Raw genomic sequence first — 21,987 nt, 5'->3', positions numbered from 1 at the left:
CAGGGGAGCAGTTAGGTGTCAATTGGGCGGGCAGGGGAGCTGTTAGGGGGTGATCAGGCTGGCAGGCAGGCAGGTGAGTGGTTAGGAGCCAGCAGTCCTGGATTGTAAGAGGGATGTCTGAAGGGTCCCAGATTGGAGAGGGTGCAGGCTGGGCTGAAGGACACCCTCCCCCCCCCCCCCCCCCAGTGTACGAATTTCATGCACCGGGCCTCTAGTAATAATAATAATAAAGAATCTGTGTCAAGGAGAAGTGCAAGGGTTAATGCTGTAAATGGCTTGACTGGATGGAGACAGTGACTTGTATAATTTATTTCACGAACTTCTTAATATACTACTTTTTTCATAAACTCTTTATTTACTGTTGACATTCATGTAATCTGGCCCCCAAAAAAGGACACAACCGTCTACTTTTATCAACCATGACAATGTACTTTCTGCTTGTTAAGATTATGTGTGAGGCCAAAACTGGTTTGGCTCAGTGGATAGAGCGTCGGCCTGCGGGCTGAAAGGTCCCAGGTTCGATTCTGGTCAAGGGCATGTACCTTGGTTGCAGGCACATCCCCGGTAGGGGATGTGCAGGAGGCAGCTGGTCGATGCATCAATGTTTCTAGCTTTCTATCCCTCTCCCTTCCTCTCTGTAAAAAATCAATAAAATATATATTATAAAAAAAAAAAAAGATCATGTGTGAGGAAGTCCCCTTTGACATGTGTTGTTTTCAGTGACCCACGACCTTTCAGGAATCTAATTTGTAAAAAGTGGAGGTAAACCCAGAGCCTCATCTGATGCCAGGTACACAGCAGGTGCTCAATTACTGCCCCTGGAAGGAAGGGCTGGAATCCCTGTTCCTGCACCAGGTGTCCCTCCCTGAGCACAGCCTCCTGGAGATGGGGAGAGGGTGGAGCTGAGCACAGGGCTGAGTGGAGAGTCCAGGGACCTGGGGTCTGGGGTGGTGAGCGCTGCCCAAGCCCAGGGCCCACTCCTGGCCCCGAGAGTCCCAGTGTGGGGTGAGAGTCATCGCCCTGGGTGAAGACACAGCCCCTAGGACACGCAGGTGTTTTCAACCATTGACACACCAGCGGGCCAACGCCAGCATCCTAACTGCAGGAAGTGGCCTATGACTCCATCCTCTTGGGCCCATGATGTGAGACCAGAAGAAATGAGGCAACATGAGGGGCAGCAGGCGGCTGGACTCTGTGACCTTGGGCAAGTCACCCCGTCTCTGGCCTCAGTTGTGTTATCTCCAAAGGGAGAGGTTGGGGGAATCCCTCCCGCTCCAGGTATGCAGTTCTGGTTGGGGGTGATGAGAAAGGCTATGGGGCGAGAGTGCTTCCTGGGCCGGAGTCGTGGAGACAGAACAGTCCCAGGGAAGGTGGGGTGGGCAAGACCCCCTGCCTGGCCCTTTGGGGGTGGAACTGTCAGAGCCCCTGACAGACTCAGCAGGAGTTTCCCAGCTCCTGAGCGGTCACAGCTCTGAGTCCCAGAGTCCAAGAAGCCTGACGACTGCCTCCTGCGGTGACTCGGGTTCAGCAGACGGGCTTTCTGACCGGCTGGAGGCAAGGGGCTCGGTGGTTTCCTCCTCCCAAGGAGAAGATGCAGGTCCACGTTCTGTTTCTGATGGAGTGAAAATGCTCCCTCCGCTTTCCGCTTTCCGGTGCAGGGGGGGCTCCGACCCCCAGGAGCCCCGCCGGGACGGGGGCTGCAGGGAGGGAAGCTGGCCCAGCAGGCCAGAGGCCGTCCTGTGCTTAGAGCAGCTCTGGGTTGGCAGAGCTGACTTAGCTCCCGTGGGGTAAGCGCTTCGGAGCAGGCACCCTGGGACTCACGGGTGTTGTCTTACGGAAGCTTCCCGCTACCCTGAGGGTCAGCTAGGGCAGCGCCCCACCTTACAGATGAGAAACCTGCGGGCCCTGAGGTGGAACAACTTGCCCAAAGCCACCTGGCAGGCGCAGGCGCACGGAGCCAAGGCGCAGAGGGGAGGCAGTCTCCACTGGGCCGCGGTCTCCACTGGGCCGCGGTCTCCACTGGGCCGCGGTCTCCACTGGGCCGCAGTCTCCACTGGGCCGCAGTCGCAGCCATCAAAGGACTCAGCACTGAGACAGGGATTGTCCGCGGAGACCAGGCAGCGAGGCAGGGCCAAGGCCTCATGCCCGAGACCCTCAGAGTCACTGACGGGAGACAGCAGCACTGGTTCGGGGGACGTCCCCGCTCTGCATCTCTGCCTGTGTCCAGACCTTACAACCTCACGGTGGCGTGGGAACTGAACGAGATGACATGTAGGCAGGACCCTGAGCGCAAGGCCTACACCGTGAGCACCTAAACGCCAGGTGCCATCGCTGTCGTTCTCACAAAGGTTGGCCGAGCAACAACCCTTTCGTCCGTCCATAGAGGAGCCCTGGGCGGCTTTCACGGCCGCGCCCTTGGTGAGGGAGCTGAGGCCGAGGGCCGCTCCCTGCTGTGACCTGGAGGCTGGGCTGGGTGCTCTCAGCGCTGGGCAGGCGGCCAGGGGCAAGGCAGGGAGAGCTCATGCCTGTGGCCCCGCTTGGCTCAGGGCTGCCCCACGCAGAGGGCTGCCCACCATGTCCTGGGCGAGCCTCCCAGTCCTCACAGCGCAGGTCCTCGGGCAGCTGGGAGGGCCCCAACAGCAGGTCCCGAGGTGCACCAGCGGGGATTCCTGCTCCCCGGGAGGAGGGCGGAGGCGTGCAGCTCGCTGCCCTCATGAGAGACGCGCTCTCTGGCCCGTCGTGCCCAGGGCCTGGGTCGCGCCCTCACAGAGAGACGGCCAGCACGTTGCCTGGAAGCCCGCCTGGCCCTGCTCCCGGCTCTGCAGCTGCTCCGGGCGGCTGCCCTGGTCCCGGGCCGGCTCCCCGGGCAGCTTCAGGAATCTGCAGGCAGGCCCCGGCAGTCAGCCGCTGCCCAGCGCCCCTTCCTCCCACCCAGCACCCCGCCCCCGGCCCGCGGCCCAGGCTGCTCACCTGAACAGGAGCTTCTGCCCCGGCTCCTTCCGGATGATGTTCAGCTTATAGTAGTGGCGCAGGGCACGCGACATCTTCTCGTAGGTCATGTTCACGCGGTTCTGAGGGCAAAGCAGCCACATCACCCCACCCCCACCTGCTCCTTCCAGGCCTCGGTCCCCACGCCTGGGAGGGAGCAGCCAGGGTTCTGAGAGATTTCTCTTGAGTTTGGGAGGAGACAGGCAGGGGAGGTGGGGGAGACACATTGGGTGGTTCTCTCATCTGCCTGGCTGAGAACCGGGGGCAGGAGCGCGTCGCGTGTTGCTTTTAAAAAGCTAATGTCACACGCGGTAACAATAATATACACGTAGTTGGCAACGTAATCCTAGCGATGGCCTGGCAAGGGGCCAAGTGACCTCGGCGGTGACGTCTTCCTCTCTCCGCGGGGCGGGCGGTGCAGAGCAGGGCAGAGCGGCTGGGCTTCGGTGCCAATTTAAGCCCAACTCTGCCCTTGGACGAGGTTCCTTACCTCTCTGAGCCCGTGTGCCCGGCTAAGACATGAGGACAAGAACATCCGTCTCACAGGTTTGTGGCAAGGATGAAATTGCTAATCCGTGAGAATACTTAGCATAGTGCTTGGCATGTAGTCTGTGCTCATGAAATGAACGTACTGCTCTCTGAGCCTCAGTTTCTCCCCTGTACTATGCAGGGGTTGGGCCAAAGAAGCACATCCAAACTTCAGTCATTCGCCCCCTTCCAGCCACCGGCCGTACTGAGGGGCCACAAGACAGAGAGGAGCACAGAGCTGCAGTCTGAGTTCAAGTCCCTGCTTTGCCACCTCCTGGCTGCAGACTCCTGGACACGTTGATAAACCAATCCGTACCTCAGTTTCCCCATCCAATACCTACCTACCCTCATGCGGCTGTTGTAAGGAGTAAATAAATGCGTTAGTAAGGTATAACCCCCAGAGCAGTGCCTGCCAATCAAACGTGATACCCTTTTAAGAAATGCTACATATTGCAAATTATTGTTATTATTAATAGTTTTCTTTAAAAGACTCATTTTTCATTTAAGTGAATTTATTTATAGACAAGGACACTTGCTTTGTATCACCACTGTAAATCATGAGACTGACACGATAGATTTTGTAATCCTAATTCTTCCTAAAATGAGTACTTAGTGCCCAGAATCCCCTGCAGACACTCATTTAGATGTGGGCATGCCTCGCGCTGAGAATGCTGGTCTCAGCCCTTCCCGGGCCTTCCCAGCCCCGACGGCAGATGCCCCTGCAGGGCCCGAGACCTGGCTTCTGCCCCGACTTCCCCCAGGGAACCCGGTTCCCATCTGGCCCACCCACCCCACGGCATCCGATGGGCAACTCATGTAAACGTGCTCTGACAGGTCCCCATCTCAGCAAAGGTGGGACCAAGCGGTTAGAAGGCAAGATCCCAGGAAGCAGCTGTCTGTCCTCAGGACCTCCCAAAGTAAAAGGACCCCAACACTTTCTGGAGCTGCTGGTGAAGCCCCCCAGTTGAGGACTGTGCCCTAGTGCTGAGGGTCCACTCTGACCCCTGCCCGGTCCGCTTCTGGGTACGTTGAGGCCATCCCGCCCGCTGGCTGAGGCTCACCTTGTGGTTTCCCCAGAGCCTGGCGAGCCCGTTGGGGTCCACAACTCGGAAGATCCTGGCGTTCTCGTCTTCCCACCGGATGACGGACTGGTACCTGGTGTCAGAGAGCAGCTGGTACACGTAGTCCCACAGCAGCCGGCAGTCTGCAATGGAGCACAGGGGTGCAGGCGGCTTTCCTGGCGCTGTGAGGACAGGCATTAGGAAGGCGCTCGGGACCCTCGAGGCTGGGGCCCCGGCGTGCAGCAGGATGGAGACGGCGACGGTATTAACAGAACTGGGGGGCCATTACTCATCGTCTCATTCAATCACCCTAACTCCAGGGGGTGTTACCTTTATCCCCGGAAGAGATGAGGCAATGGGCTCAGAGAGGCAGGCAGAGGCTAACCCAGCTCTGCAGACACCAAAGGGCCTTCCCTGGGGCAGGCGGCTTCCAGGTCCCTTCTGCCCCGTCACTCAGCCCCTGGACTCTGTTAAATCAGGTGCTAACAGCCACCCTCATTCTAAGGGAGATTCAGGCCCCAATTTCTGCCCATGTGCCATTGCGGAGGGCAAGCAGCAGAGGGAGCCCGGGAGCACCGAGCTCCAGTCCCACTGCCTGGACCTCACAGGGCCAGATGGGAGCATGAAACAACACAACAGACAAAACCTTAGCACACTGCCTGGCACAGAGTAAGTGCTCAAAGAATGTTAAGCCATTATTATTTTAAAAATCAAATAATTGTGGTCTGGCTCAGTGGTTGAGTGTCGACCTATGAATCAGGAGGTCACGGTTCGATTCCCCGTCGGGGCACATGCCGGGTTGCAGGCTTGATCCCCAGTAGGGGGAGTGCAGGAGGCAGCCGATCAATGATTCTCTCTCATCATTGATGTTTCTGTCTCTCCTCCCTTCCTCTCCCTTCCTCTCTGAAATCCATAAAAATCCTATGTAATAAAAGCCTAATATGCTAAGTGTCCTGGTCGTCTGGTCGTCTGTTCAACCAATCAAAGCATAATATGCTAATGAGATGCTAAGGCTGCTCAACCGCTCACTATGACATGCGCTGACCACCAGGAGGCAAATGCTCCAACCAGTAGGTTAGCTTGCTGCTGGGGTCTTGCCAATCAGGACTGAGCGAGACAGGCCGGACATGCCCTGGAGTCCTCCTGCAGTCCCTCCCCGGCCCCAATTGTGCACCAGTGGGGTCCCTCAGCCTGGCCTGCACCCTCTCGCAATCTGGGACCCTTCAGGGGGTGTCAGAGAGCCAGTTTCAGCCCAATCCTGCAGGGTAGGCCGAGGGACCCCACAGGTGCACAAATTTGTGCACCAGGCCTCTAGTATATATATATATATATATATATATATATATATATATATATATATATATATATATATATATTTTAAATAAAATAATTTGTGTTTCAGTGATTCCCAGTCATTTCCAACCCAGAAGCCATGCTTCTTCCACCTCAGTGGTGTCTTAGAATAAGTATAGTGGCCCCACTATGGCTAGAAAACACCCTTTGGTGCTTATCGGTCAGTCTGTCTGCTTGCCTGTCTATTAGTCAATCCTTTAACAAGTGTAAAATGGAAGCATATCACCTGTAGGCTCAGGCTCTGGAGCCAGACAGCCTGCTTCACATCCCAGCTCTGCCACCTACTGCTGTGCAAACATGGGAAAGTCACTCAGCCTTTCTGTGCCCCATTTTCCTTGTCTGTGACTGTTGCTAATAATAATACCAACCTCAAGGGCTGTTGTGGGATTAAATAAAGAGCCATGCCTGGCACATAGTAAGTGCTCAACTATTTAGAAGTAAACACGGGTTTTTTTTAATATATTTTTATTGTTGATAGTATTACAGATATCTCCCAATGTCTGCCCCTTACCCTCCTCCTCCCAGCCCCTACCCACCCCTCAATCTTCACCACCCTATTGCCCGTGTCCATGGGCTATGCATGTAAGTATATAAGTTCTTTGGTTTATCTTTTCTCATCCCCCTAAAAGTAACGTTTTTAATGCTGACCTGACCAACTGTCTGACTGCGACCGGCTTAACTGCCTCTGCTCTGGAGACGGGGTGGGCTTGGCAATCCCAGGCAGCACTGCTCGCTGTGGCCGGAGTGTGGCCCGCACACAGGACAGTCCCCCACACCCCCACCGCCCAGCACAGACAGACCTCTCCTCTCCCAGATCAAAGCTGAGCGCCTTTCTAATGCCCATCCTCACAGACCCTCTCATCCCCCAGAACACAGCCCCTACCCACCTGCGATCCTGCCGTCAATCCTGCCGTCGACGGGGGCCTGCGGCCTCGTGGCGAAGGAGCAGACTCCCTCTGCCCTGCAGCTGAGCTCCCCACAGCGAGGTGAGCTGAGGGCCTCCTCCCTGCCGGGGGGCCACCTGGCCAGGCCAGGGGCATCCAGGCGGCTCCGGGAGTTGGTAAGCTCCAGGTCAGGTGGCCGCGGCAGGAGGCCTCTCCCGGCCACCGGCGGGGGCCTGGTCCCCTCTGCAAGCAAGTGGGCACCGTTGGTCCTGTGGGACAGAGCCTCGAGCCCAGGCCTCCTTCAGGGCATGCCCGGGAACCCGCGGGCAGCACTGCTGACGGTCTCCCGGCGTCTGCCCCGGTGCCAGAGGGCGTGGGGGAGGACCAGACAGCCCGCTGCTAACCCCAGCTCTAGACAAGTAACTCATCGCTCAGACCTGTCCCCGCACCTGTAAGTAAGATCCTTCACAACGCCAAGCGGTGGCGAGCCAGGCCAGAGCCCAGGTGCCCTGCATCTCAGTCCAGTGTCTTCTCCATCCACCCAATCAACAGTGATTGAGAACCTTCTATGAGCCAGCATTGTTCTAGAATCTTGGGGACACATCACTGAGCCCCAAGAAGCCCCTGCCTTAGGAGCTTACATTCTAGTTGGAGGTGAAAGGAGACAGATGATTAAAATAAAAAAGGGAATTGAAACAGTATGTAATATGGGGGGGTGGGGGGTGTGAAGGTAAAGCACAGGAGGCAGTAGGACACCCTGGGCAAGGTGCAGATGCGTGCTGGCCAGGCCTCCCGGTCATGCTGGCACTTGAGCAGACACCGGAGGAGGCAGAGGAGTGGGCTCTGTTGGCACCTAGAGAGGGAATGCCAGGCAAAGGGAACGCGTGCGAAGGCCCTGCGGCCGTGTGGCTGGAGCCATGTGAGCGAGGAGGAAAGGGGCGGCAGGGACGGCAGAGGGTCAGGAGGTCAGTGTAAGGGCTGCAGCCTGGACTCCAAGTGAGGTGGGAGCCATCGGAAGATTCTGAGCAGAGAAGTCACATGACCCAAGTAACGAGTCTCTCCAGCTGCTCTGTTGAGAACAGATCATAGGACGTCAAGAGTAGAAGCGAGGAGACCAGGGAGGAGGTTCAAGGTTGGGAGAGAAAGAAAGCAATCAAAGATGGCATCCAACATTCTGGCCAGAGCAGTTGGAAGGAGGCAGGGAGACTTGGGGGGAGGCAGGAGTCGGGTGTTTGCCTTAGGAGGGGAGCTGCTGTTGGAGTGGACATCCCAGTGGGGGTGGGGCAGGCAGTGTGGGTGCTGAAGTCTGGAGTTCAGAGACGTCCGGTGTACAGGGGAGTCATGGGCACTCGGTGGTGTTTCACCGAGACTGGGGGAGCCCACCCAGGTCTGCATGTGGCTAGGGAAGAGGCCCCCTAAGCCCTGGGAACCACAACGTTTAGGAACCAGGAGACTGAGGTGCAGTGACCAGGGGGGTGTCCTAGAAGCCAAGCGAGGGGTTCGGGGAGCAGGATAACCCACTGGGGGGAGGCTGCGAGAGGTCACAGTGAGCGGCTGGGGTCACCCCTAAGTTCAGGTCCCTGGAGACGGACAAGAACGGTTTCCATGGAGAGATCAGGAGGAAGAGAAACAGGGACGCTGTGCAAGCAGCCCCTGGCCGCGAGGAGGCGAGCAATGCGGAGAGCACCTCACCTTCCAGGGGGCGGGGGCCGTGCCCCCGGGGCATCGTCCGCCCGAAGGCCCTTCCGAAGAACGGGCCGCACACCAGGGCTTGCCGCTGGGTCCTGATGTACCGGAGCAGCTCATACAGGACGTCACCTGGGGCGGGCGGGACGGGCTGCTGACTGGGCTGCGGGGCTGCCTCATTCCCTGCAGCCACCGGCCTCGTGGGGGCATGTCCTGCCAGGCTTCGTGCTGACGGAGATGGTGGGGAAGCAGGGCCACAGGGGCTGGGAGGGGACAGTGCTCGGGCAGGACAGCCGCCTGCCTGCGGCTCTGACAACAGCAGCCAAACGGAGTCCTTCGCTGCAGGCAGCTCTGGCTGGGAACCGCCGGGCAGACATTTATGGGAAGAGGGGCGGCCCGGTGCTGGGAGTGAGCGTGATGTTCCAACCAACGCCCGGGCCTACGTGGGCGCCAGGGGTTCGGAGAAAGCCAGTGAGTTTCCAGACCTGAGCTGGGCGCGCGGAGCCGGAAGTCGTCCTTGGTGAGGATGCAGAGGGCCCGGCCGTTCATCTCGAAGCCGCGCTCCCGGGTGCGCTGCAGGGAGTACTCGCGCTCGGCCCAGCGCAGCCAGTGCAGCACGTCCTCGCGGCTCCAGAGCGCGGGCTGGATCCCTGAGACACAGGACGCGGGCGGGCATGGGCGCGGGCGGAGCAGGGCCATCGCTTAAATGTCACCTCCTCCTAGAAGCCCACCCTGAACACTTACCTGAGCAGGTCCTGCTCCCACACCCAGTCATTGTCTCTGTCATTGTGTCCTGTCCTTCCCCTTCCTGGCACCTTGCCTTCTTTGTAATGCTCTTCACATTTGATATATGTTGATCATCATCTATGTACTTTTTATGTGTTCACTTATTTATCTGTACCCCCAACCCGCCACCCCAGCCTGTGTTCTAATTATTCATTCAGCAAATGTGCAGTGAGGGCCTGCGCTGTGCCAGGCAGTGTGCACGCGGCATGTACTCCAGGACAGGCCTGAACATGTAGGTGCTCCATAAACACGATGGTATGAACGACCCACCAGTCCCACAGAGAAGTTGTTAGTATTACTGTTTTCCAAATAAGGAAACTGAGGCTCCCAGAGGGAAAGTAACAGTAGCATGAGGCCCAGCCGGGCAGAGCCAGGTCTGTGTGGCTGCTGTTCCCGTCCCCTCCGTGGAGACAGCTCAGATCTGGGTTTGCCCAGGGGACAGCGGGGGGCAGAGGAGTCTCCCCCACCTTCAGTCCGGGTGTCTCCCCCCTGGCAGCCCCCAGCAAGCGGCTGCCCTCTCTTACCCCCGCGCTCTGCCCTGCCTTGGCCAGGCTGCCCGAGGGGGCACGGCCTCCCTGACCGGGCTGCTCAGCGGGCCCACAGCACAGCGCGGCTCTCTCCGCCACTTCCTCCACTAAAAATGTTTACTATATTTATGGCTGCATTGGCATAAGGTGAGTATGCTGTTATTATTAAAACATTTTCTTCTACCTAAAAGGGTTTTTCTTCTGATTTCAAAAGAAATTGGCATATTCTCATGGGCCCCGGAAGTGCTGGGCCCAGCACTGTGCCCCGTGATGAGTCCGCCTGGTGTTCCCCACTTTGTCCCTCTAGCACCCCCGGCCATGGGAGTGGGAGGAGCTCGGGGCTCACCGGGTCCAGTGAGCCGCTAAGAAAACTGCGGCAGAGGAGAGAAGCAACTGTCCAACACCACCCCCCGACCCCCCACCCCCGGCAGGGACAAAGAAGGAGCCAGCCCCTGCCTGCCTGCTCCCAAAACAGCAGAAGAGACGAAGGCAGTTTTCATGTTAAAAAGAAAAAGAAGAATGCGCATCACCTACTCGTTCATCCATTCAGCCAACATCAAACAAGCACTGCTGGGGGCAGGGCACAGCGCCAGGCTGGCAGGAGGGGGACCCACAAGCAGTGACTGTCTAATAACAATCCCAGTCGGCGGCAGCGCGGCCCAGTGAGGACGGACGGATGGACGGACAGAGAGAGAGGCTTTTCTTTCCTTATTTTGGGAACTAAGAGTGAGTAAGAAGGAAGAATAAATGTCTGAAATGGACCAAAAAGTTATTTAAGGGAGAAAAAAAGAATAGAGGTGACAAGTGACCTTGGTACACATACCACAAAGTCATGTGATCAGGATGGGATGGAACTGAATGAACTAGACTGACAGGAATCATGGGAAAGGAAGGGGGAGCCAGGGGCGGGGGGGGGGGGGCGGTGTGTGTGTGCAAAGTAAACAGGACAGAGGCGGGGCCTTAATTCGGTGGGACAGGATAGTCCATTTAAGATACGCTAAAGCCACGACTGCCTCTCCGGGTGGAGAATACATTTGGACCCGCCCCCCACCGTTCACAAAAATCAATTCCCGATGATAAGGCCTAATGAAAACCTCCACCATGACGGGAAGCCCAGAGGCTGTAATAAAGTGAAGGACACATTTGACTACATCCGTTTTTGTATGTGTGGCAAAGAGGAACCAAGCTAACAGATTTTGGGGAAATACTTGCAAATCACGGATAAAAAGCTAATGCCCATCATAGGTCAAGAGCGTCTCTAACTTTTTTAAGACAAAACATCTTAGCTCGGTTCCCAGGGCAGCAGGACGCTCAGCACCATCGGCGCTCTGGGCCTGAGAGCTCCGTGTGCGCCTGCCCAGGGCTTGCCGAAGGTTTAGCAGCTCCCTGGCCTCTACCCTCTAGACGGCAGGGCCGGGCGCACCCGAAGAAGGACGAGAGGCCATTTTAGTGACACCCACCCCTGGCAGGAGTGCACGGAGCAAGAGCCTCGCGGGTGGGAATTGGAATGGAGAGCCTCGGGGGGCTCCGCCTGGGGGGACGGAGTGCGCCACAGGAAGCTGGTGGGTGAGACTCGGGGCCCCGGTGGCGGCACGCAGGAGGTGTCCGGCCGGGCCGCACAGCCGGTCAGGGCTGCGGGCTCCGGGGCCAACTGGCAATTGCATTTTTTGCAACGTTGCCTGGTTCGTGATATTTGAGGCTCAGTCTGAAGATTCAAAACTATGATTTCTGAGTCAGAGGGACCCCTTTTCCTGTGTTTGGCCAGAGCATGAGGATGGATCCCACGCCTCCCCCGCCTTCCTCACCCCTCCCCACCCCCGCCCGGCTGTTCTGCCTCCATGAACAACTACAACTACAGTAAGAGGGGACACCTGGACTTGCAGGCATTCTCAGCCACACACGTGGTCCTGCCCCGGCCCACAGAGCTGGGCAGCAGACTGCCCACGCCGTCTCCCAGGGACCCTGCGGTCGCACACGGCCCGCAGCAGCTCTGAGACCTTGGAGCCTGTCACCTGGCTGGCGTGCGATCTAGTTTTGCTCTCAGTATGTCGTGCTCACGCCTACCCTCGCCTTTCATCCCATTGCTGCCAGCACCTCCGGTCCAGTGACCAAGAAGAGGAACCTGCCCGGCTGGCGTGGCTCAGTGGTTGAGTGTGGACCTATGAACCAGGAGGTCACGTTTTGATTCCCGGTCAGGGCACACACCCGGGTTGCGGGCTCGATCCCCAGTGTGCGGCGTGCAGGAGGCTGCCAATCGATGATTCTGTCTCATCATTGAAGTTTCATCTCTCTCTCCCTCTCCCTTCCTCTCTGAAATCAATAAAATATATATATATATATTTTTAAATAGAAGAGGGGCCTTCTTGTTCCCATGTCTTCAAAGATCACTAAGGTCAAAGGCTTTCGAATAGGACTGGCGCCTGGGAAAGGACCAGGTTCCAAGCAGGGGGTCAGCCACCGACCTTGGGGCCAAATCCTCAAACTCGGGGTTTGGGTTCCAGCTCAGCCCCTTACTAGCCAAGTCAGCGCTCAACCTCTCTCCGCCTCAGTCTCCCGCTCTGTGAAGTGGGATAATAGCACTGCCTCTCTGGGCTGCCGGGTGCCGCCGCGGTTAGGAGCCCAGCATTTCCACTCCTAAGTAAAGACCCAAGAGACACGGTGACCGCATTCGCTGAAAGACACGCATGCCAATGTCCACCGTGGCCGGTCCACAACAGACAAGAATTGGAAACGTCCCACGTCCCACCAGCCAGAGAGGGGACGATCAGTCCGGGATACTGTCCTGCAATAAACGCTGCGCGGTGATGAACCAGAAAGTACAACCGAGTGCTGCTCAGGACACGTGGACAAAGCTTACAGACGCTACGCTGGGAAGGAAGCCAGACGTAAAACTGAGCAAGAATAGACAGAGCTCCTCCAGGGAGGAGACCAGGGCGCTCGCCCCCGGGGGGCAGTGACGGGGAGGAGGCCCCGGACACGGTCTAGAGCTGAATGCGCATGGTGGCTACGTGGCGTGTGCACATAAATACTCACGTGCACCTGCGATTAGTACACTGGACGGCATGCAAGCTATACCTAAAAAAAAGTAAAAGTGAAAACAAAAAGGACCGATGATGGTGCCGGGCCAGCTGTCAGCGGTGGGACCTAAATGACTGTGTCTCAGTTTCCTCATCTGGACCGGCCGTCAGCAACCAGAGCAAGAACAAATGGCACGAGCCACGCAGGGCGGTCGGGAGGACTCCGAGAGCATCCACTTAACGCCCAGCAGCGGGCGTGTGGCGCACGCCTTCCAGACAACACAGCTCTCAGTGTTAGACGCGGCCACACGTGTGACATGCTGGGCACGGGCCCGCACACCGAGAGCTCAGCAGGAGCTGGTGCATGATCTCAGCTGCCGACTCCCCAGAAGCCCCCTGACCTAGTGTTGATTGGGCCTAACGGGTCTCCCTCCCAGTCTACCCAACCCGGGGCCCCTGCAGACCAGCCCACGGCTTCTCCCCCTCTCGCTTCTCCCTCCCTCTCTCGCAGTGACCCACTGATCTCCGTTCCCCCCCTCCAGCCAGCTTTGTCTCTCGACGCTCCAGCCAGGTATCCCCTCCTCTCCCTGCCCCAAGCCTTGCTCACTGGGAGTTCCCAGCTGGGCCGGCTCCCCGTTCCTGGGCAGATCTGAACAGAGACCCGCTGGCTGGGCCCCCGGGGGAGCTGCCTGTCCCGCACATGGTGGGGGGCTCGGGTGTCTCCCTGAAGAGTCCACACTCCCTCCCCACCTGCACACAGGGCTGGACATGGGGGCTCCCCCGCCCCCAGCTGTACGGCCCTCACTGCCCTTACACAGCTTAGTTTTTCCTCATGGAGTCGCTGCACTCCGACTAGAACGTCAGCTCCATGAGGCACAGACTTTGTCCGTCTCCGCCATTTCTGTCTCTCCAGCACCGAGAGCAAGGCCTGCCACATAGTAGATGCTCAATGAACATGTGAATGAGGGAGCTGAGCAAATCAGGGAGGGCCAGAAAAGCCTCTGACCATCCTGACCAACCCCCTCCCCACCCCCCAGCCCCACCCAACCAGGTCACTCTTCCCACAGCATCCCTTCCACCTCCTCCGTGAGCCTTGGCCAGCGCTTTGAAAACCACCGTTAGGACTGAGCTGCGTGAGGCGGTCCTCGATTGCACATCCCGCAGCGGCGGCAGCAGCGCTGGGAGTTTATTCGAGATGCAGGAGCCAGGCCCCAGCTGAGCCCCGCCGAGCCCAGGGGATCCACAAAAACACTGAAGTGTGAGAGCCCCGCTCCAGGGCGGGGAGCCAGTGTTAGAGCCGTGTCCATTAACACAGGCGCCCAGGACGCCCCGTACGCAGAGGATGGGAGCTTGAGCAGGGGCGTGAGAACTGCTGGAGCCCGAGGGCCTGTCCCTCGCTCCCGGCCAGGGAGCTGCAGAGAGATGCCGCCCTCTGCCTGTGGCCCCTGAACATCGGAGGCGGCGCTCTGCCCCTTCCTGTGGCTGAGCCACAACTAGGAGCTTTGAAAGTCAATGTCAAACACAAGGAAGTCTCGATCCCTCTCCATCCGGCAGTGGGCGCTCTCAGAGCTTCTCTCCAGCACTGAGCTCCTGGAGATAGGAGACTCGGGACCAAGACCGGAGGGTCCTGGTTGAGGCCCCGCCTGACCATTGGCAGATTCGCTCAAGGCTCAAGGGTTCTCTGTTGCTCTGTCATCAGTGGGCGGAGGGGATGGGGCTGTGCTGATGATCACGTCCAAACTGCCTGCTCTCAAGATCCCCCAGCCGTCCCTGGAGTGGCATCACTTCCTCCCAGACTCCGCCCCTGGGCCTCGGCTGGGCCTGCACCTGGTCACAGGGCTGGACCGCCCTCATTGCTCCTGACCCCCGGCCTGGCTTCGGGCTGAGTGACAGGGGACACTCCTCTCTCCCACTGCACAATCGTGAGTGTCCTTCTGTGAGCTGAGGTCACTCCTGGGGCCCCTGAACCGCATCCCTCCGCCCAGCCCGTGCCCTGTCAGGACATCGGTGGTCCCGGAGCGGACTTCCCACTGCTCGCCGCACGTCTCGTCAGGCAGATGACAGATGACCGCAGTGAGTGCGGCCGGCCCAGGGCTCTGTGCTGACTCACAGCTCCGCCAGGTTGGTTTGTTTGTTCGCCTTCCTGCCGAGGCAAATCAGCCCTGCTGATGGCAAAGGACTCGGAGGGGAGCGGGGAATGGGCTGGCGACGGGGAATGAATGGCGGAGAGATGCCCAGCGATAGAAACCCAATTTCCAGAAATGTCAGCATCGGGCTGACGTCACCCCGGCGCCTGAAAGGTCAAACCCCCATTAGGTGTCAGCAGTTTGCCTACTTGGGATGCTGTTGGCAGGAAAATGAGTCATTTCGCGTACCCTGTCTTTGAAGACTGTTAGATATTTACTAAGGGCCAGACTGTGCTGGCTGATATGTTTAGAAGGAAGTATGAGTCACGGAATCTTCGGTGAGAGATACAGAAGGTGCTGTGCCCCGGCCATGGCTCTCGGCTCGCGCCTCTACTCTGCACCTGACTCAGCCTGTGTCAGGGCCGCTTGAAAAGCTGGGGGAGGGGGGGAAACAGGGAGGGGGGAGGAGGCCCATCCCCCTGGAGGCAGCCGCCATCCCATCAGGAAGAGAAGGGAGTGGATGGAGACCCAGCGTCCTTCCCCCTGGCTGGGATAGCTCAGGGTGTGCTCTCTCTGTCCCGAGAGGTCCCATTGTGCCCCAGGGCTGATGAGGACACTGAATGCCCGCTCCTCGGTGAAGCATCCGGGTCTTCTGGAGACTCTAGCCTAGGGCAGCAGGCCTAAGCCGCAGGAGCTCACCACAGGTCACGTGAGCCTGTGCGCTGAGCTGAGTCACCAGGCTGGTCAGGAGCGGGGAGACTCCTGCCCCTGGAAATGCGCAGGGAGACCCGCCGAGTCCCTCAGGGGCCCCACCGAAGGGGCTTCAAAGAGTGAAAAGACGGGCATGACTGCACTTCCCAAGGCGGAGACGAACCTGGCTGAGTGCCCACTTCTGCACCCGCTCACCCAGTAACCTGAGCCAGGCACAACGGGAGGCAGGGACTGAAGAGCACTTGACCTTGGGCAGAACAAACTCCTGGGCCTTGGTTTCCCTATTTGGAAATGAGCGAGTTTCCTGAGGTGACATCTGGGGTCTCTACCAGCTTTGACATCCTAGGACTTGCTGAGCCAGGGGTGGGAGTGGCCTTTGAATACGGGGAGGCCCGGGGGACTATCAGAGGGCCCGGGGCCTGCAGGGAAGCCATCCGCTGAGGCTGTGTCCTCAGCTGCCATGAGGGACTGGATCAGGTGGCCTCCCGGGTCCTGCTCCGCAGCAACACTCAGGGTCCTCAGGTCTGAACCCGGGCCTGCTCCCATCACCATGGCGTGGGCTGGGAATGGAGCCCAAATCCTACCTCCAGGCCACTGCTGCCAAATACCTCCCTGGAGCAGCCCTGAGCCCAGGCTACCGGTCAGGGTTGGCATCTGAACAAAATGAAACAACGGAGGTTCCTCACGGAGCCCCACCCCCCTTCTCCCCAAACACAGCGCCACGTCCCTCCGCTGCTCCAGGCACCAGAGCCTCCTCCACACCCGGGGCTCCTCCCCTGCCCACGCGCCCAGGCCTCGGTCCCCACCTGCCCTCCCACCTGGAAAGACAGGCTCTGCTCCCCATTACACATGCCAGGCAGCAGAGGCAGAGGACTTGGGGGGCAGCGGGGTCTTCCCAAGCCTGTGAAGTCCTACCCCACATCCTGCTCAGTCCTGGCAGCGCCTAGAAAGCACTCCGTGGCCGGGAAATCAGAGGGGTGTGGGACCCACAAAGCATGTTCCAGTCCTGGGCCGGCCGGGCAGGACGTGGCCAGACGGGCCCCCCCACAGCTGCCCCGCCCCCCTTCCCCCCCCCTCCGCCCCCGCCCCAGCGAAGAGCCCGCCCGCCTCAGCCAGCCGACTCTGCGTGATTCCCACGGGTTAGGAAGTGCATTTAAATGTCTCCTATGAGATTATCAGGCCTGACATGCAGAGCGGCATGAGCCTCGACATGCGCTTGGCTTTTCTCCCTCTCAGCTCTGCGATTGGAAATCCAGGCGTAAATAACGTTAGTGCACAGCCTGCTGCCGTTCTGAGTCTCCTCGGGCAGGGGCAGCACCCAGAGAATGGAATGAAAGGACGCGGCCAGTACATTTCCCGTGGTTCCTTCTGGGTGGATGTGGCTGTCCTATATATTATTTTATGCTTCTCGCTCATTTCCCAATTTCTGATAATAAGCAGATGCTACTTTTGTAACAATAAAAAGTAAACGCAATTATTTAAAACAGGATCCTATATACATACAACTGTCCACTGTTTAGCCCTGTCTGGCTCCCTCACTGGCAACGTCCCCAACTCTTTGTCTTTAGGCTGGAAGGGACCCAACTGCCCATCGGACCCCAACCCTCATCTTCCCAGTGAGGAGACTGGCGCCCCCAAGCTTTGTCATGTCGGCCGTGTTCTCTGCAGAGGATTCACATTCACCTCCTCTGTCTTCCTTGCCAAGGAATAAAGAAACCCAGCAAAGACCCAGGGCAATGGAGACTAAGGAGAAAATAAACAAATGGGACTACATCAAAATAAACAGCTTCTGCACAGCAAAGGAAAGCATCACCAAAACAACAAGAAAGCCCACTGCATGGGAGAACACATTTGCCAATGATATTTCCAATAAGGGTTTCACCTCCAAAATTTACAGGGAACTCATACAACTTAACAAAAGGAAGATAAACGATCCAGTCAAAAAATGGGCAAAGGATCTAAATAGACACTTTTCGAAAGAGAACATACAGAAGGCCCAGAGACATATGAAAACGTGCTCAAAGTCACTAATCATCTGAGAGATGCAAATCAAAACGACAATGCGGTATCATCTCACACCTGTCAGAATGGCTATCATCAACAAATCAACAAACAAGTGCTGGGAAGGATGTGGAGAAAAAGGAACCCTCGTGCACTGCTGGTGGGAATGCAGACTGGTGCAGCCACTGTGGAAAACAGTATGGAGTTTCCTCAAAAAGTTAAAAATGGAACTCCCATTTGACCCAGTAATTCCACTTCTAGGAATATATCCCAAGGAACCAGAAACACCAATCAGAAAGGACATATGCACCCCTATGTTCATAGCAGCACAATTTACAATAGCTAAGGTTTGGCAACAGCCTAAGTGCCCATCAGCAGATGAGTGGATTAGAAAACTGTGGTACATCTACACAACGGAATTCTACACCGCTATAAAAAAGAAGGAATGTTTACCACTTGCAACAGCATGGATGGAACTGAAGAGCATTATGCTAAGCGAAACAAGCCAGTTGGAGAAAGATAATAAATACCACATGATCTCACTCATATGTGGGATATAATGAACAACATAATTTGATGAACAAGAATAATGGCAGGGGATGGGGGGGTTAGAGAGCAACCAAAGGAGTTGTATGCATGCACATTAGCATATCCAATGGACACAGGCACTGAGACGGTGGGGGCTTGCCTGGGGTGGGAATGGTTTGGGGGGGGGTGTCAATTGGGGAAAAAGAAGACAAATGTAAAACTTTAGACAATAAAAAAAAAAGTATCCTATTTAGAAGTCCCTGACAGAAAAAGAAAAAAAAAAGAAAAAAGAAACAGCAAAGACAGGGACATCAAATCCTTAAATAAGAAAAGTCCCTGCATTGCATGTATGTCCTTTGCAAACATGACCCTCTCTGCTCCCCTCTACTCACGGAGTCTTCCTGGCAGCTTGCAGATGCCCCGCTTGCCCAGCAGGTCCACGTGGGCGTCACATCTGGCCTGGGCCTGGGTGCCTGGAGGTGGCGTGGCTGCCGTGGGGCTCACGGGAGAACCGGCCAGTGCTCCCTCCTGGAGAGGAGAAACCCAGGCAGTCCGAGGTGAGCGCCCTGGTGTAGGCTCCGCATCTCGAAACGCGTGAAGAATTTTTTCAAAGGGAAGGGGCATCCATCTCCGTGTGTCATGGAGGTGGGACCATGTGTGTCTTCACTTGATGCCCTCAACATTTTATGCACAGTAGATGCTTGAGAAACGCATCTTCCCCAGTCATGCTTTCCGTGCCTTGCCTAACCCACCAGAAGGCCGCCCTGGGCCTGACTTGTAAGCTGTTAATCTGGAGGCCTAGTAATACTCAGTGGGAACCTGAGGGGCCAGGATAAAAAGGCCTTAAATCAGGAATAAACAAACAATGAAATGCTATTTTCAACAGAGAAAAAGACAGGCTGCATTTCTGAACCCCAAAGTCCCAGCAGGGATGTCTGTATCTTTACAATTTTCCAATCGGCCTCGTCCCCAGGGATGCTGTGGCTCACTCCTCAGGATGAGGGGATGAAAAGTGGCCCTGGCTGGTTTGGCTCAGTGGATAGAGCGTCGGCCTGCAGACTGAAGGGTCCCAGGTTCGATTCCGGTCAAGGGCACATGCCCCAGGTGTGGGCTTGATCCCCAGTAGGAGGCTTGCAGAAGGCAGCCAATCAATGATTCTCTCTCATCATTGATGTTTCTCTCTCTCTCTCTCCCTTTCACTTCCTCTCTGAAATCAATAAAAAAATATATTTTTTAAAAAAGAAAGAAAGAAAAAGGAAAGTGGCCGGGCTTTGTAGAAACAGGAGGCTCCTTGGGGCTCATGCCCAGTCACAGGTGCCGTGGCCTAAAAAGTGAAAGTGAAACCAAGTCACTCCTCCCTCTAGGCCCTTCGGGAGGTCACAGTCAGCTTTGGTGTCTGCAGAGGGCAATCTGCATAAGAGACTGTGGCCCTGAGCCAGCAAAGCAAACTGCAAGCCTTGGTCACTGCAGAGGCGGGTTCAGCAACACCTTTGGGGTAGTTCCCATTCATTTCCGCTGCCCCCATCCTGCCCCAGCTGGTGCTGTCGTTCAGGTAACCCAGCCTCAGAGGCAGCGGGGGCTTGCCAGGCTGGAGGGGCTCTCGGCCTAGGGCTGGCCCGGGACTTCCAGGAAGATCCTAGTCTCCTCCTCCACCCTCTTCCAAGCAAGAGGACGGGAAGTCCAGGCCTGGGACCGCTGTGGGGGGAGGCCCACCGGAGCTGCTGAGTGAGAGCTCTGGCCTGGCAGGAGGGACAGGGAGGAGTGTGATACCCACGGATATGGAAATGGACTTGGAGGGGGGCGGCGGGAGGGGGGCAGAGAAAGGCCTGGGAGGTGGGAGGGGGCCTGGCTCCCCTGGCACGGGTCCGAGGCTCCCAGGGAAATATGGCAAACGGAGAGGGGCCCTGCGGTGGCTGCGAGGGCCAGCTGTGAGGGTCTGGCTTGTGCAGAAACTTCCAGAGACGTCACACGGGGTTGATGTCGGGCTGAGGAGAAGGGAAGAGGGGGAGCACCCAGAGGAGTGGGGGGCTGGAGGTGAGTGAGGCGGGGAGAGTGAGGGGCGGTAGGGTGGATGGTGAGGGTTGGGAATGTGTTGGAAAGTGAGATTCCAGCCAGGAAAGGAAGGTCTGATAAAATGAGTATGGAACTGAGGTGGTGGAGAGGGGCTGCGTGCTCAGCGCCGGGCTCTTACCTGCATGACAGGTGGAGGCTGGGGGCCCGCTGTCCTTCCCAGCGCTCCCCTCCCGTCCCAGGCTTGGCTGGAAAGCGGAAAGCCTCGTGGGAGGAAACCTCTTTCCAGACGCGCTGGGTAGTGTGCGCTCGGGTCCGGGGAGCAGGCGCGGGCGCCCCGGTAATCGCTATCCTTCCAGGAAACGAAAACGAAAGAGCGGATCCGCTTCCACTCCCCCTGGCGGGGCTGGGGGAGGGCAGGGCGGCCCCGCGGGAGCAGAGCCCGGCGCTCGGTTCCGCAGGAGGCGTCCGTACTGCTCGCATCCTCCGTGGTGGGCAGCCTGGCCTTGGCTCCCGGGGGATGAAGGGGGTTCTGCGGGATCTGGGGAGCTGAGGGCCCCCTGGTCCTGGGCTGGGGACCAAGACAGACCAACTTCACGTCGGTCTTGTGCGTCTTCGCAGGTGGAGAGGAGGGGGCGCTCCCGCTGTCCATCAGGACCAGGTGCTCCCCCTGGTGGGGGGGGACTTTGTCCGCCTGCCACTTGGCTGGCAGAGCCCCGGGCCCTGAGCTGGGTGGTGCGCCCCTGCCCGGACCTCAGAGCTCAGCGGACCCACGGGCACCTATCCCCAGGCGCTGGCTGCCCCGGGGGTGATGCGCACCTGCCTCAGCTCCCTGGGTCTTGAGGGGAAACAGAGGTTGTAAGCACTAAAGCAAACCAACATCCCCCCCCCCCGCCCGCCCCGAAGAAAAGGAGGGAGGAAGCCTTAGCAACCTTCTGCTGACGCCCGAGGGTGGGTGCTGTGGTAGGAGGCTTAGCACCGCATGGCTGAGCTCCTAGCGCCAGGAAGAACAAGGCCGGGATACAAAGGAGCATGAGCGAAGGGTGTGGTGGCAGGCCACAGGAAACAAAAGGCCCGTGGCCCCTGGACACAGGAAAAGATGCGCAGGTTCACTCGTTAATAAAAGCCGTGCAGATTAAAGCTACTCTGAGAGATCATTTCCACCCCCTTAACTTAACAAAAACCCAGAAGTTTAATAGCATCTGCTGGAGAGGCTCAGGCCCTCCACTGGATGTACAGTGGCCCCACCCCAGGGAGGCAGGGGCAGGATCTAGCACAGTTACAAGTGCATCTACCCTGCACCCAGCACGCCCATCACGCGGAATTGCACACTGACATGTGTGTGTGTGTGTGTTTGTGGGTGTGTGTGTGGTGTGTGTGATGTGTGTATGTAGTGTGTGTGTGGTGTATGAGTGTGGTGTGTGTGTGTGTGTGTGTGGTGTGTGTATGTGGTGTGTGTGGTATATGAGTGTGGGGTGTGTGTGTGTGTGGTGCGTGTATGTGGTGTGTGTGGTGTGTGTGTGTGTAGTGTGAGTGTGGTGTGTGTGTTTGTGGGTGTGTTTGTGTGTGTGGTGTGTGTTTGTGGGTATGTGTGTGTGGTGTGTGTGTTTGTGGGTGTGTTTGTGTGGTGTGTGGTGTGTGTGTGTGTGTGGTGTGTGTGTGTGGTATGTGTGTGTGGTGTGTGGGTGTGTGTGTGTAGTGTAACTGTGGTGTGTGTGTGGTGTGTGTGTGTGGTGTGTGAGTGTGGTGTGTGTGTGTAGTGTGAGTGTGGTGTGTGTGTT

General features: G+C 57.5%; 1 protein-coding gene across 4 annotated transcripts; it reads right to left on the bottom strand.

Moving 5' to 3' along the window:
• Positions 1-311: 311 nt before the first annotated feature.
• Positions 312-21,001, bottom strand: ETV7 (ETS variant transcription factor 7; the record flags this gene model as incomplete). 4 transcript variants are annotated; one of them, XM_079781533.1, is made up of 8 exons in its annotated part: positions 20,388-21,001; positions 18,589-18,724; positions 8,986-9,150; positions 8,507-8,632; positions 6,818-7,057; positions 4,578-4,720; positions 2,971-3,071; positions 312-2,880 (listed from the first exon to the last, which is right to left on the bottom strand). In XM_079781533.1, the coding sequence occupies exons 1-8, from the start codon at positions 20,856-20,858 to the stop codon at positions 2,712-2,714; spliced, it is 1,551 nt and encodes a 516-aa protein (XP_079637659.1). In that variant the 5' UTR covers positions 20,859-21,001. The 4 variants fall into 4 exon arrangements, 3 of the variants coding, with proteins under 3 accessions (XP_079637659.1, XP_079637660.1, XP_079637661.1); XR_013814042.1 differs by having other exon boundaries at positions 2,835-2,880; positions 2,971-3,871; positions 8,507-9,150; XM_079781534.1 differs by lacking the exon at positions 312-2,880 and having other exon boundaries at positions 2,967-3,071.
• Positions 21,002-21,987: the final 986 nt, after the last annotated feature.

This window comes from Cnephaeus nilssonii (genome assembly GCF_951640355.1).
Source record: "Cnephaeus nilssonii genome assembly, chromosome: 9".
Classification (NCBI taxonomy): Eukaryota; Metazoa; Chordata; class Mammalia; order Chiroptera; family Vespertilionidae; genus Cnephaeus; species Cnephaeus nilssonii.
This window is presented reverse-complemented; position numbering and strand designations above follow the sequence as displayed.